Raw genomic sequence first — 13759 nt, forward strand, 5'->3', positions numbered from 1 at the left:
CATCTGGTAACTTCCAAGTGAAACATTTCTCAAAATGATTTATACTATCGAAACCTGCTGTAGGCTTCTAACCAAATGTTTTTACTGCCATTTAATTTAAGAGTGATTACCAAACGTATACCTTCTCTTAAAGGAAACCAGTCATCCCCCCCCCCCCCCCCCCCCCCGCAAAGTCGCCCCCTATTCCTCTTAAAGTGGCTACCACAACCTTTCTTGGTCTTTGGAAATTCCCTGTGCCAACATTTACCAAGGAGATAAAGCAAAACTAGCTCAAGCTGAAAAGAAACCAGTGAAGGAGAAGACGAAGTTTGTTTTACCCGAATCTTTAAAGTATAAAGCTTCCTCGTGCGCGCAGGAAATTTGATTGTGTCTGGTCTTGTGTTTGCACACGTAATGGCTTCTTTCCACCAGCGCTAGAGCACACACAGCTGTTACGAAGTGGCACGCAAGTCGCTCTCTTAAATGCGAGTCTCACTACAAAAAAAAGTGAAGAAAACTAAAAAAAAAGAAAAAGAGGGGAAAAAACGGTAAAGACGAGCGTGAGAAGTGTTGACAAATGGGATGGATCAGTCTTGCTCTTCCCGATACTTTATAGAAAAAAAAAGAGCGAAAGGGAGAGAGAGATTCCAGAAAAAAAAAGATGACAACTTGGATTGATGATGACAACTTCAGGATAGACTATCCTATTTGGAACACGAGCCACTTCATTGCATGAACAGCTGCAAGGTGCGTTTTTAGAGTGGTGACAGCTTGTAGCTCGCTCCTTCATTGCTGTAGAATTGTAGAATCCTATAGGTGGGGGAGGGAGGGAGGGAGGGGGAGGGAGGGAGGGGGGAGGAGGTTGAAAAAAAAAGGCAGCAAGTGCAACTCTCTCTGTGTATCCTAGGTGGGGAAGGGTGGAGGTTGATAACAAAAAAAAGGCAGCAACTTCTCTCAGATCTGACAAATCTGACTACATTTTAGGTGCCTAGATTCTTTTAGGAAGTTTCTTGAACTCCACTGGCTATTTCCTGATTTGTTTTTGGGCTGATGTAAGAGTAGCTGATAGAGACAATTATGACAATAATCCTACATAACTAACTCATTGGTTTCAGTCTTCATTTTTATGAATAAGGTTACGTGGTGTTATGTGGAAAGGTGTTAGACTAATAGACCATAATATTTCTCTTTTTTAATTTTTATTTATTTATTTAGTTTTGATTGTTTAACTATAACATTTCTCAGCTACCTGATTTCGTAGAACACAAGGATTAATCCCACTTCGAGTTAAGACGAGTAACTCATCCTAACTTAGGATGGGTTCAATGTGTCTTAACATCTTCGGATACGGAACTTAACTCGTCCTAAGTTCTAAGATTAATCTTAAGTTAGAAAGATTTTTGTGAAAATCGAAGTGTATTTTAGTCTTTCACAAGAGGTGAAAGACCAACATGTATTATGCATGATGGTGTGATCGTACCGTCCTTTGATCTGGGTCCACTATCGTAAAGCTGTGAAACTACCTACGGGGGCGGCTAGCCAAGGGGCTGAACAAAGAAACATTGCCGCATGAGGCTAGTTAGGCCAAGAGATTACTTTTATAAGCCAAGTTTCAGTTGAGTTTATTTTTTAAATCACAGAACCAGGGACCGATTTCATAAAGCATATAAACTTGCTAAGCACAGGAAACTCTTGCTACGCAAAAACAGGTTACCAGTCAAAATACCATACAATTACCATTGCTGTCACTGGTAACCCCAGTTTTTTCTCTGGCTAAGCAATGGAATTTGCTAAGGAGAATCTTCTATTAATCAGCTTTATGAAAATGTCACCTTTGCTGAATTAATTTCTGCTGAGCGAAAATGGGCAGGATACCATAAAAAAATTGTACATGTGACATGGTAATTTGACTGGTAACCTAAGTCTGCTAGGCACAATGTGTTTGATGGAATAAGCTGTTGCAAACAACCAACCAAAAGGACCTATGGTATATAAATGCACAAACTTGGTAATGGCCTGACGTTTCGACCCTAGCTGAGTCTTTCTCGAAAGCTAAATAACAACACAACAAACATGAACAGGGTTTAGTTGTATTGTCGTCTAGCCTTCAAGAAAGACTCTGCTAGGGTCAAAACGTCAGGCCATCTACTATTTTGTTGCGGTCTCCTGACGATGACTAGAGCAAGCTAGGCGAAAGGTTGAGACCAATTCAAGAACTGGCTCCGCGGTAGTACAGTTAATTACGATCCTATAAGCTAAAGTACGTAGTTGTCCCAGCCTATTTCTATACCTTCCGCCCGGGTAATAGTAAGCAGGACAGTTCTTTTAGGAACTGAGAAGTCTCCCGAACACCCGAACAATCTACTCTCCGCAGTAGTAGAATTAAGCAAGACAGTTCTCTAAGAACAAACTCTACCTGGCAAGTAGATACACACATGGTGTTACCGCAAACCAAAATATGTATTGATACCTCACATGCAATGCCTCAAATCCTATATAATAATATTGATAGTTCCTATATAGAGCATTTTACAAAAACGTTTTAATGCGCTTTACTTAAGTGCCCTGGACATTGGGCTTACAACATTTCCTGTTGTCTTTCTCAGCTCCCTGGGGAGTATGCAGACCCCGACTGCTGTGGCAGTCATAAGGCTATCTCAAACGCATTATCAACCTCTACCCTCGCAGGTACATAAACTATTCCATTGTTGATAAAAACAAACCAGGCTGGTTGTTGATTGTTAGCAAAATATTCAATTGTGTTTAACAGATGTTGTGACCAAATACAACATTTCTGTAAACTTTCAATTAAAAATTTTTAAAATTATAAATTCACCCCTTGATTGGTTGCTTTGTGCAAAAAACAATATTTTGTGTAACATTAATACACAAATGTATGGCCATCTGTTTTTTGCTTTGCATTTGATGGCTTTTCATAGTTTTCCCAACCTTGGTTGGCAAAAACTCTGGCTGTGATGCTGCAATGGAAGGGTCTATATCTCTGATTGTCTTTTTTAAACCTTCGGAGGTCCTCTGCCATTGCTGCTTTTTTCCACCAAATTGTTTCGCAAAATTCAAATCTGCGTTGTGCCTTTTGCAATTTTGTTCAACACATGCTGTTGGAATTTTATTTTAAAAGAATGAACCAATTAAAGTTTTACTTTTTTTGAGCAATGTTCTTTCTTACATTGTAAATAATTAAATAAATTGTATGTGTATTCACTGCGCAGTAACACCATGTTGATATCTTCTTTGCTGTGTGGATTTTGTTTTTTGAGAGCTACTTAGTTTTGAAAAGAAGTGTCCTGCTTATTAGCTAATACTTGGGCAGACAGTAGGAAATTGGCAGGGACTACTACTTTTGCTTGTACTTTGGGTTGAAAAATATTTATACATGTATGTGTACAGCCACAATAATTGCACAAAAAAATAAACAATTAGATTTATATTGGGTAACTCTTTGCAAATCTTATATTTGAAAAACAATATTTTTTTTAAATTTTTTTTTTCTCAGTGTATTCAGTGTATTCAATACACGTTTATTCCATACTCTTGTTGAGAAAAAAAAAACAATTGTGAGAATTAAACAGTACATAGAAATTTAACAAATCTAAAGTGTATTAAATTATACAGAAAAACAATATAAACTAAAAGCAAATAATAAATTAATAACTAGGAATTAACTATGTACAATACAGGAGCGAGAGCATGAGGCTGTTAGAGTAAGCCGTGGCTTGTAGACAACAGCCTTTATACAGACAAGAAAGCAAACAAACAAACAAACAAACAAACAAACAAACAAACAAACAAACAAACAAACAAACAAACAAACAAACAAACAAACAAATAAACATCGAAGAAGAAACAAGGGCAAGACAAACACAATGACAATACAAAATGCTGACGACACAAAGAATGTTAAACCAGGCTAACTGTAGACGACAAAAGCCCCCCCAAGTGTTTGTTTCTTGAAACCATATCTTATTCTTCCTTTTTACATCCAGCACTATGTAATTGATTGATAATGTCTGATTATAGCTGCTGTCAAAATCAAACATGTTTGTCATAATGTGGACACTGCACTCTACTCTAATTATTTAACCAAAACTGAAATGAAAGTGGTAACATTTCCCAAAATGTTCTGGTGCTTGAAACCGTGACTTGTTGTGCAGTGAGTTTTATTCACCATTGCTATACTGTCACTTTAAAGCCAATTACTTAGTCACAACAAATATTTTTTTGTTAAGAGTACACAGTCTGTTGCACACATACTATTCACAGAAAACTACACAGAAACCATGCTTGTAGTACGTAAGAAATTGTACATGTACTAAAGCCATGAGTTTGTGTAAATTCGTTGAGTAGTTGAGTGTCATTCATGCCATCTGTGTGCTGTCTGGTTGTTTGACATTAACAATAGCTCAATCCCATGTCAAATGTCTACACGTACAAAATCCAACTTGAAAGTACATTTGTGCTTTTAAATCAACGCATTTGTTGAAAGGAAGACAGTTGTCTAATTCAATTGATGACGCCGCATCTTTACAACAATTTGTTTGACAATTTGTGCGTCAATTTGCAACAACTGCCTGTTGTACAATTGTTGACAGCTTGTGTTGGGGCTATGCGAAACCTACGTGTGGTGTGTTGTTGAACATAGACATTCACGAGGCTTTGAAGATGAACATGTACATGTACACAGCATGTAGTGGACTCTGGCAGTGTTGATTTTTTTTCTGAACAACTTGGTAAAATAGAGCATGTCTAGAAAACTTTTGCGACGGTTTTCGAGACCAGATAAATCAGCAGAGCGATGTGGAAAGCCGCACACAGAATCGGATGACGTTCATGAAGTTGGGCAATTAGCTGAGGGGTGAGTGAAAATGAAACGAAGCAGTTTGGTAAAAGTTTACGCTTTGCATGGGTGATACATGTAGGTGGTAGTTTAGGGAGTGTCGTGGCCGAGCAGTTAAGAGCACCGAATTCAAACTCTGGTGTTTCTGATCAGCAGAGTGTGGCTTCGAATCCCCATGCTATGACACTTGTGTCCTTAAGTAAGACACTTAACCATTGCTTCGTCCTTCGGATGGCACGTAAAACCGTTGGTCCCATGTGTTGTGTAACGAATGTAAAAGAATCCAGTGCACTTATCGAAAAGAGAAGGGGTTCGCCCCGGTGTTCCTGGCTGTGGCTGCTGTATGCGCCGTAGCACCTTGTAAACCCTTATAAGGTGCTACATAATTGGGTCTCAGAATCCATCACTGCAATAACCTATCTTTCTGAAAGTTTGTATATACTCAGCGCCTCGAGTACCTTGTTTGGTAGATACGTGCGCTATATAAGACTTTGATATTATTATTAAATCAGAGCTGTATATTGACAGAGTGGCAACATGAAGGGACCAGGGCCCAATTTCATAAAGCTGTTAAGCAGAAAATTCTGCTTAGCAAATTTCTTGGCTAAGCAAGAAATAACAGAGGTACCAGTCACAGCAATGGTAACTAGTGTTCTGGTTAGTATCCTTTTTTTGCTAAGCAACTACTTGTTGTGCTAAGTAAGTTTTTGTGTTTATAGGCTTTACGAATATTTCATATTCTGCTTACTTTAAGCAAAGAAAATCTGCCCTCACAGAAGCAAGGATTTCTGCGCTTACGTCTAAGCTTATATCACAGGTTAGCAAGGGATTTTTGCTTGTGTGTAGCTTACTCCAAGTTTTTAGGCATTCCTAGCTTTCACAGCTTGCACAGAAATACGGCGCTTGCCATGTAAGTGGAGAATGGTGGTCACAAGCACGGAATTCAGTCCACAGAACCACAGGGCAGATTACTCTCAATTTTGATGTGGAGCAGAAGATGATTTACAAGATCCGAATCAAAGTTAGATAAAAAGACTGTAACATTAAGTTTTTTTTTCTTTCCATGAATGAGCATATAGTGAATATTCCTCTCATTTTTGTTATGGGCAAGTATGTTAGATACTCAACAGGACTGAAACATATTCATCACTAACAGGCTCACGAAAGTCATAATCGGAGACTTTGGGACGCTAGGTGGCAGCAGACCGTACCAGGTAAATGTCCGTTGTTTACGTAGTTCTGAGAATGCGTACATGACCAAGAACAATGGATTTTACCTGGTAAGTCTGCTGCCACCAAGCGTCCCAAAAGTCTCCCATTGAAACTCAATTTATGAAAGATATTACACATTGAGGTAATATTATTCATTTAGCCTGCGAGAAAGACTCTGCTAGTGTCAATGCGTCAGGCTATTAACCTTGTTTTGCCTGTATGCTTCGTTTTTGAAAGGGCAAGGGCACCAAAGCATTTTCTTTTTGGTAAAGGGCACCTTATGAGGAAAATGTGAGTTTCTACTGTTTTATTTCAAGGGCACCAAGGCAATGATCATGAGGCATGGAAGCAATGGCCTTCGATGCCTCTTGTGAAGAACCTGAATCAGGCCTGACATTTACATTGTTCATGTTGTTTGACCTCTTGTTTGACCCCTTGCACAAATCGGAACACACCTCCAAACAATGAGCGTCAACCATTTCCGTCTTATTGGTAGTAAATTCCTTTTGTGCAAATTTTGGTGCACATTCTGACGCCCACACCCACATACATTCCTCTGCGTCCGTTCCAACTATGTTATTAACTGTCTTATAAATCTTCTGTTTTTTGAAAGATTTTCTCAGAAAAATACAATTGCAAAAACTCGGCCTAATTTCATAGAGCTGGAAATATTGCATAATAATTATCTGCTGAGCAGAAATGAGCAGGATACCAGTTACAAATGGTACATGTGGCATCGTATATTGGATGGTAACCTGTATCTAGTAAGCATAATATTGCTGTGTTTAGCTCCTTTCTGCGCTCAAGCAGCTGTATAAAATACAAAGGCCCAGCGGTTGCTTGACCGGCCTTCCTGTGGGAGGCGTAGCCCGAGCTATTTGAGGCCTTTTTTTACCGTTCTACAGGGTTCCATGGGACTGACTTTGTTCTTCAATGAACCCGAACAATGGCTGAATCATCTAATAATTTGTTGTTGTCATGCTCATAAAGCTAAATGTCCTTTTCTGTATTTTTGTTTCTTTTTTAACAGGCCAACGTCTCCAGAACATGTCTTGAATGCAGGAACAGAGGAAGGGGGTGAGTGAAAAACTTTGTTGGATTCAATATGTAGCAAGTGCGTTTACTTTGCTACCCCCAGTCGACCAAGGTCTGGCCCCAGTTGGACCCAGTTCTGACCCCAGTGGGGTTCTGACCCCAGTTGGACCCAGTTCTGACCCCAGTTGGACCCAGTTCTGACCCCAGTTGGACCCAGTTCTGACCCCAGTTGGACCCAGTTCTGACCCCAGTTGGACCCAGTTCTGACCCCAGTTGGACCCAGTTCTGACCCCAGTTGGACCCAGTTCTGACCTTGGTGCATTGTTGTGGCTCACCCGGTTCAGACCCAAGTACCCTGCTTGTGAGGGAGGCAGGTTACTTGGGGTTGACCAATGACCAAAATGCCATTTTTTGTCATTCAGTGGGACACTTTCAGGAAGTTTGTCACAAATTTTCACTCTTAACCATGACTTATTGAGAGTGTGAATTGTTTTGTTATTTGTAGATGCGTGCTTTTGTGTTAATCTATGATAGTTAAACATTGCAGTTTTATCGTGAGAATTTTGTTTAAAGATTTGCTGTTTAACTATAAAATGAAGGTCAACATTTAAAAGTTTTTTTTTCTTGGGGGAGCTTTTAAGTTTCAAGTCAGGGTTAGATTAATTCATGACCCTGCTTACTGTCAGTAAATATTGCCAGCCACCCCTTTCTTCCCCATAGGGAGGCATCAAATGAAAGTAGAAAAATCTTTCCTGCCAGGCGAATTATTTTTTACTTCCTCATATTTGCAGCGCTGAAGTTCAAGGCCTACTTTATGAGTTTAGAAACTTATTTCTTTGTAGATTTGCTTTGGGATTTGAAAACCTTGAACTTTGATTCGGACACTGAGCCCTAATTTTGGGACTCGGTAAAGAAAAAAGAAGTTTTTAAATGGATTGTTTTAATTTTCAATCAAAAATTTGAAAACTCAAGACCCTGATAGCGTGCAACCTGATTGGTGCCATACTCAAAGGAACAACACTTGATATTTGAAATAAAAAGATGCACCTTCTCAAGGTGCCACTGCTTCCCATGCAGGTCGAATTGAACACTTGGGTGTGATCCCTGGCTATACAGCAGCTTAAGGTTGTATGGCCTCTTGCTGGCAACCCCCCCCCCCCCCCCGAACAATGATATTATCAAAATAGGAAGCCCCCAACCATTAGGGTTGCATGTAGATAGCTCAGTTGGTAGAGTGCCGGCCTTTGATCCGGAGTTCCATGGTTCAAGTCCTGCTCAAGCTCTTTTCTTTGTACAACCCCCAATGTGTTTGTTTTATTTAAAAGAAAATAATTACATTAGAAAAAAAAAAATTAAAAAAATGACAGGCCTTTTTTTTTCTAACTGGGCATCAAAGTATCTCAAATAATCTCGAACCCAAACTTCAACACCAGGACCGATGAAATAAATTAGGCGCATTATGTGGACTTCCTGTGTGGAAGATTACTAAGGATGACGTTGACAGCAGCGGAACGATTTAGGAATTACCCCCCCCCCCCACCCTACCATGTATACTCAATAATGTGACACACGAGTCAGGAAACTCAAACCAGATGAGCCATTGCTTGATTACCTGACTAATCCACCGTGGAACCCCCCACCACTCCTAACTCCACCCCCCCCCCAAAAACACACGCACACACACACCATTTTTTGCGGGGATACCCCCTGCAGCATACATGTATGGGCACGGTACAGTAACTCTCGTTTGGTTCTCAATATGTGGAACAGTGTACCACCCTCCTATTGTGTCTTTATTGTGTCATGGGATTTTCATGAACTCTTTAGATGATTTATAGGGGGTCACAAGAGGAAAAGACCATTCAAGTGTGGGGACAGTTGGGGGGGATACCCTTTGCCAACATAGACCCCGTTCCCACTTGACCCTGCGAGAAAAGGGCGATCAAGACCCTAAAAGGGCGATCAAAGGGCGATCATAGACCGCGTTCCCACTGGATCCACAATTGCGAGATCGGGATCCCGCAACAAGATCAGTTGCAGGCATGAAATCGCATTATTATCTCGCAACTTCGATGACCAATTGAGCTCAAATTTTCACAGGTTTGTTATTTCATGCATATGTTGACATACACCACATGAGAAGACTGGTCTTTGACAATTACCAATAGTGTCCACTGTCTTTAAATTGTACATAGTGCAGAATTCACCTAAAAAGGCGCTTCACACGAACGATAAAAGTAGGCAGTAAAAAAAAAGCACAATGTATGACTAAAATTCAAGACCTTGGTACCACTCTTTTGGGTCGGTCCTTGTACTCCAGAAAACATCCTAACTTTTGTCCAAGGATCACATATCATACCTGTTCGCTTGTTTGTTACTTGTATGTCATTTTAATCAATTTTAAAGGAACATAACACAACAGTTTCTGGCAGTGTAATAAGTTTGAGATCGATTGACCATCTGGGTCACAGAGAAAATAGTGAAAAAACGATTACACATATTGTATGACATCGATTGAAAAAAATAAAACGCTTACTGAGTGATAAACTCCAAATGGGAAATTAGTTTTATTTATTTCTCATCAAATATGACATTTCTGACAGAAATATTTCTAGGGATGTTTTAAACTGTTTAAGTTTTATGTAAATCTTAGTTTTTTCCTTACCAATCTGTATTGTTCCTTTAAGACATGATCCGAACATTAATAGCAATCGTTATAGTTTAACGGCCATGATAGGCAAACAAACTTTTCCATTCATCGTAATCTTTCATCTCTGATCTCATTTGACAAGATTACAAAAAAAAAGGAATCAATATTTTTCCAAGGGAAGGATGTTGAAAAATAAATGAGCAACAGTGTCTAGACTCTGCCGTGATTAAATTAAGATTGGTCTGCCGGATTAAGGGGGATAAACTATCGGAACATTATGTAGGTTAACTTGTATTGACCCATGTTGAACTGCTGAGTTACATAGACGGTATTTGTTAGGGTTTTCAGTTACCCCGCATTTCACGAAACGCTAGGACCAATCCTAACTCCAGTTAGGTCGAGTAACCCGTCCTAACTTAGGATGGGTTCAATGTGTCGTAACGTGATACTGAACTCAATTCGTCCTAAGTCCTAAAATTAATCCTAAGCGAGGAAGAGTTAAGTGAAATAGCCGTCTGGGCCCAGATTACTGATGCTTATTTTTGCTGATTTACTCGGATCAAATACATGCATACTTACATACAACTAAATATTTATAAAGCGCCTTTACATGAAGATCAAAGCACTGAAAAGAGCAAAACCAATGGAGCTATATGCCTGTATTCTGTTATTGTGCGGAGACTTGTGTGGATTTGTTATTCATAATAAAAATTTTATGATCAGTTAGGTTTTACCCATATGCACCAACTATTATTATTATTATTATTATTATTATTATTTATTCGACCAATACAAGGTACAACAAACAAGTTACAATAGCACAAGACAGAACATTAACAACAACAAAAACAATTAAGAAAAAGCAAGGTATAAGGAAAATAAATAGAGAATTAAATAAAATAATAAAATGGTTAAAATAAATTAACTTAAAGGAACACGTTGCCTTGGATCGGTCGAGTTGGTCTTTGAAAAGCGTTTGTAACTGTTTCTTTTAAAATGCACATGGGTAGAAAGATGTTGTAAAAGTAGAATACAATGATCCACACAAACATGCCTCAAAATTGCGTGGTTTTCCTTTTACCTCGTCGACTAACACGTCGGCCATTTATGGGGGTCAAAATTTTGACTCCCATAAATGGCCGACCATGTTAGTTCGCACAGTAGAAGGAAAACCACGCAATTTCGAGGCAAACTTGTGTGGATCATTGTATTATACTTTTAAAACATCTTTCCAACCATATGCATTTAATAAAAAACGGTTACAAACGCTTTTGTTTTGACCAACTCGTCCGATCCAAGGCAACGTGTTCCTTTAAATAAATTATTTGAAAAAGAAACCAAAAGCAAAACAAAAACACAATAAGAGGGCGGCTGAGGGCGGAGCATGCAGGAGGAAAACGGAACCAAATGGGAACGACAACCATAAGGGATAAAAAACAAGGACAAATCATGCGGGTCAGGGTTAACAGAAGTAAACCAAATTACTGTTGCTCGGAAGCATGCTGCCCCACGCATGACCAACAAACACAATGAACTCAGAAACAACAACAGGGAAGGGAAACCAAACAGGGGATCGTTCACGACCTGCATGCAAAAAACCCAATGTCTGTTAGCACTTTATACCTGGTGTTTTTCCGAGGCATATTGCTTGGGTGGGATTCGAACCAACGACCTTTGCAATAATAGAGCATTGCCATACCAACTAGACCACCGAGATTGCCCGCTAGCTAGGAGGCATTTAGAATCCTAGGGTTCGAATCCTCCTCGAGTAATATTCCTGCGTTTTTTTCACAGAACTCGGGGGGAAATTACCCAGTTGCCTACACACATTGGTGTATGGGTAAAACCAAAGCAAATATTCTTTATCCCTGATGCAAATTTAACATCAAATAATATTTTAAATGACTATTGTTACAATTGCAAAGTTATTGAGGAATAGAATTAAGTGAGGTCTGCCACATGCTTTGAACATTTTTCGTGACGTGAAGTTGTGGCGGCAAAAGTCATGTTTGATAAATATCTGGAGGAATGTTGTGGTCTATCTTTGCGTGCCCAACATCAAGCTGGATTTACATGTAATTTGTGGTATGTTTTTGTAGCTATGGTATAACCCTCCAGTGTATTGCCACCCCAAATCCCTACGACTGTCAACACTGTCACACGTTGGTCTGTAGTGTAGTGGCTTCACTGGTTCTCCAAGTCTTAATGTGACTCAACGTAGAAGGGGGGGGGTGGGTTTGGGGAAATTACTGACAGATCTTGGAATCAATCTTTTGGATTCCAAACCGTTTTGTCCAATTTCCACAATGTCAGTTTGGTGTCGTCTAGTTAATTGGTGATGTACTGCAAAGTCAGCGAGAGTGGATTTGAGGAATGGTGACTTTTAGAGGGATGAATTCTTTGATGCAGACAGACCCCCATTTCATTGGATTTTGCAATATGCCCCGCACTCGACTCTCGGCCAATGATAAACCTTCCTTTCACCTCAGTGGAGGGCGCTGTTTAGCCTTCTGACGTCATATGCAAGGAGTCTATTTTTTTTCTCCAAATACATTCTGAAATTAAAACCAATTGAGTTAAAAAGTGTCTGTCTCTGTGAAATTGGGCAACCTTTATTTATTTCGGTATCATTTTATTTTTCAGGCACTTTTTCAAAAATAAACCTTTAATCAAAAGTTTCATAAGACTTCAAAATTCTCCTTCTGGTGTGTCAGTCTCTCCATGGCACGGCACCAACATATGTACATCCAGAGCCTGTTACATCTTCATGCACCACCCAGGCAGCTCAGATCATCGTCCACCAAACTTCTAAACATTCCACGCACACGCCATTCATGGGGAGCCCGCTTCTTCTCACACTCTGGCCCATCACTATGGAACAAACTTTCCCCATAAACTCTGACAAATCAGCTTCAAAACCCATTTGAAAACTTAATTTTGTGCTCAACTATATTCTTTGCAATCTGGCTTCGGCATCTCTCCTGCGCCAGGGTTAGACAGACATGGCGCATTATAAATTGGCACTATTGTTATTATTTAAAGGGCAGTCAACTTTAGGTGAAAATTCCACACTCATTCACTGCCTCTCATGCTTTGTTGAGCCTTGGGCAGGAATTTAATTTCTTTGTCAGTCGTTAGAAATCCTTGTTTTGTGTTCTTTGGAAGTATGCAGGATCAAATAATGATGCATTGTATGCTGCTTGGTACGTACATGTACTGGTACTATCTATTTGTTGACGGTTTTAAGCAGGTTTTAAAAAAAAAACGGCGTACATGTAGGTTTTGGGGAGGGCTACGGCTTAGGCACTGTCAGCCTTGCCACAATTTCATAAAGCTTCTTAAGCAGAAAATGTGGCCTAACAATTTTCTGCTAAGCTGAAATGAGCAGGATACCATTCAAAACGTATATGTGTAACATGGTGGTTTGGCTGATAACCTTAGTCTTGTAAGCATAATTTTGTGGTGCTTAGCTCTTTCTTATGCTTTTCAAAGCAGCTCTAGGAAATTGGGCCCTATTGTTCTACATGTAGGTCAAATTTCATAGAGCTCCTTAAAGCAGAAAACATTGCTTAACAATTTCTTGCTTAGCAGAAAGGAACAGGTTACAGGTCACAAATGGTACGTGTGGATCTCCCAAAAGCCTATTGTTTTTGGACCCCCCCTGGCAATGTCAAGGTCATTATGGCTAAAACAAAAGAAATGTTGTCCAAGCAATAATTCAAGAATGAGATTAATCTCAGAGGGGCACAATTGTGTTTGTCATCACACCATTCTTGTTTTTAAAATAAACACTCAACAAACTTGATATTGACCTTCCGAACGATTCCTTCTTTCTGTCTTTATTCAGCATCTGGTGAGACGGCCGCTGCCAAGAGAGTCCGCTCTCGGGGTTTCAAGAGCCTCTTCAAGAAAACGTCTAAATCTGGAGATCAGCCAAAACCTGACGGGTCAAGCCCGAGACAAAATCCCGGTAAGTAGAATTTGGATTTCTCAAAACAGGGCTAGATAGCTCATGTAGGGCGTTGTGG

General features: G+C 39.6%; 1 protein-coding gene across 9 annotated transcripts in view; it reads left to right on the forward strand.

Moving 5' to 3' along the window:
- LOC139946843 (SAM and SH3 domain-containing protein 1-like) overlaps positions 1-13759 on the forward strand; it is a 183919-nt gene that overhangs the window by 128502 nt on the left and 41658 nt on the right. For 8 of the 9 annotated variants that reach the window (XM_071944572.1, XM_071944574.1, XM_071944575.1 and 5 more), the window contains 2 exons: positions 7077-7123; positions 13579-13701. In XM_071944572.1, coding sequence (XP_071800673.1) covers positions 7077-7123; positions 13579-13701 — 170 coding nt within the window. Of the gene's footprint in view, positions 1-4577; positions 4853-7076; positions 7124-13578; positions 13702-13759 lie in introns of those variants that run through there. The other variant, XM_071944579.1, reaches the window with a different exon arrangement.

This window comes from Asterias amurensis, chromosome 14 (assembly GCF_032118995.1).
Source record: "Asterias amurensis chromosome 14, ASM3211899v1".
NCBI classification, from domain to species: Eukaryota; Metazoa; Echinodermata; class Asteroidea; order Forcipulatida; family Asteriidae; genus Asterias; species Asterias amurensis.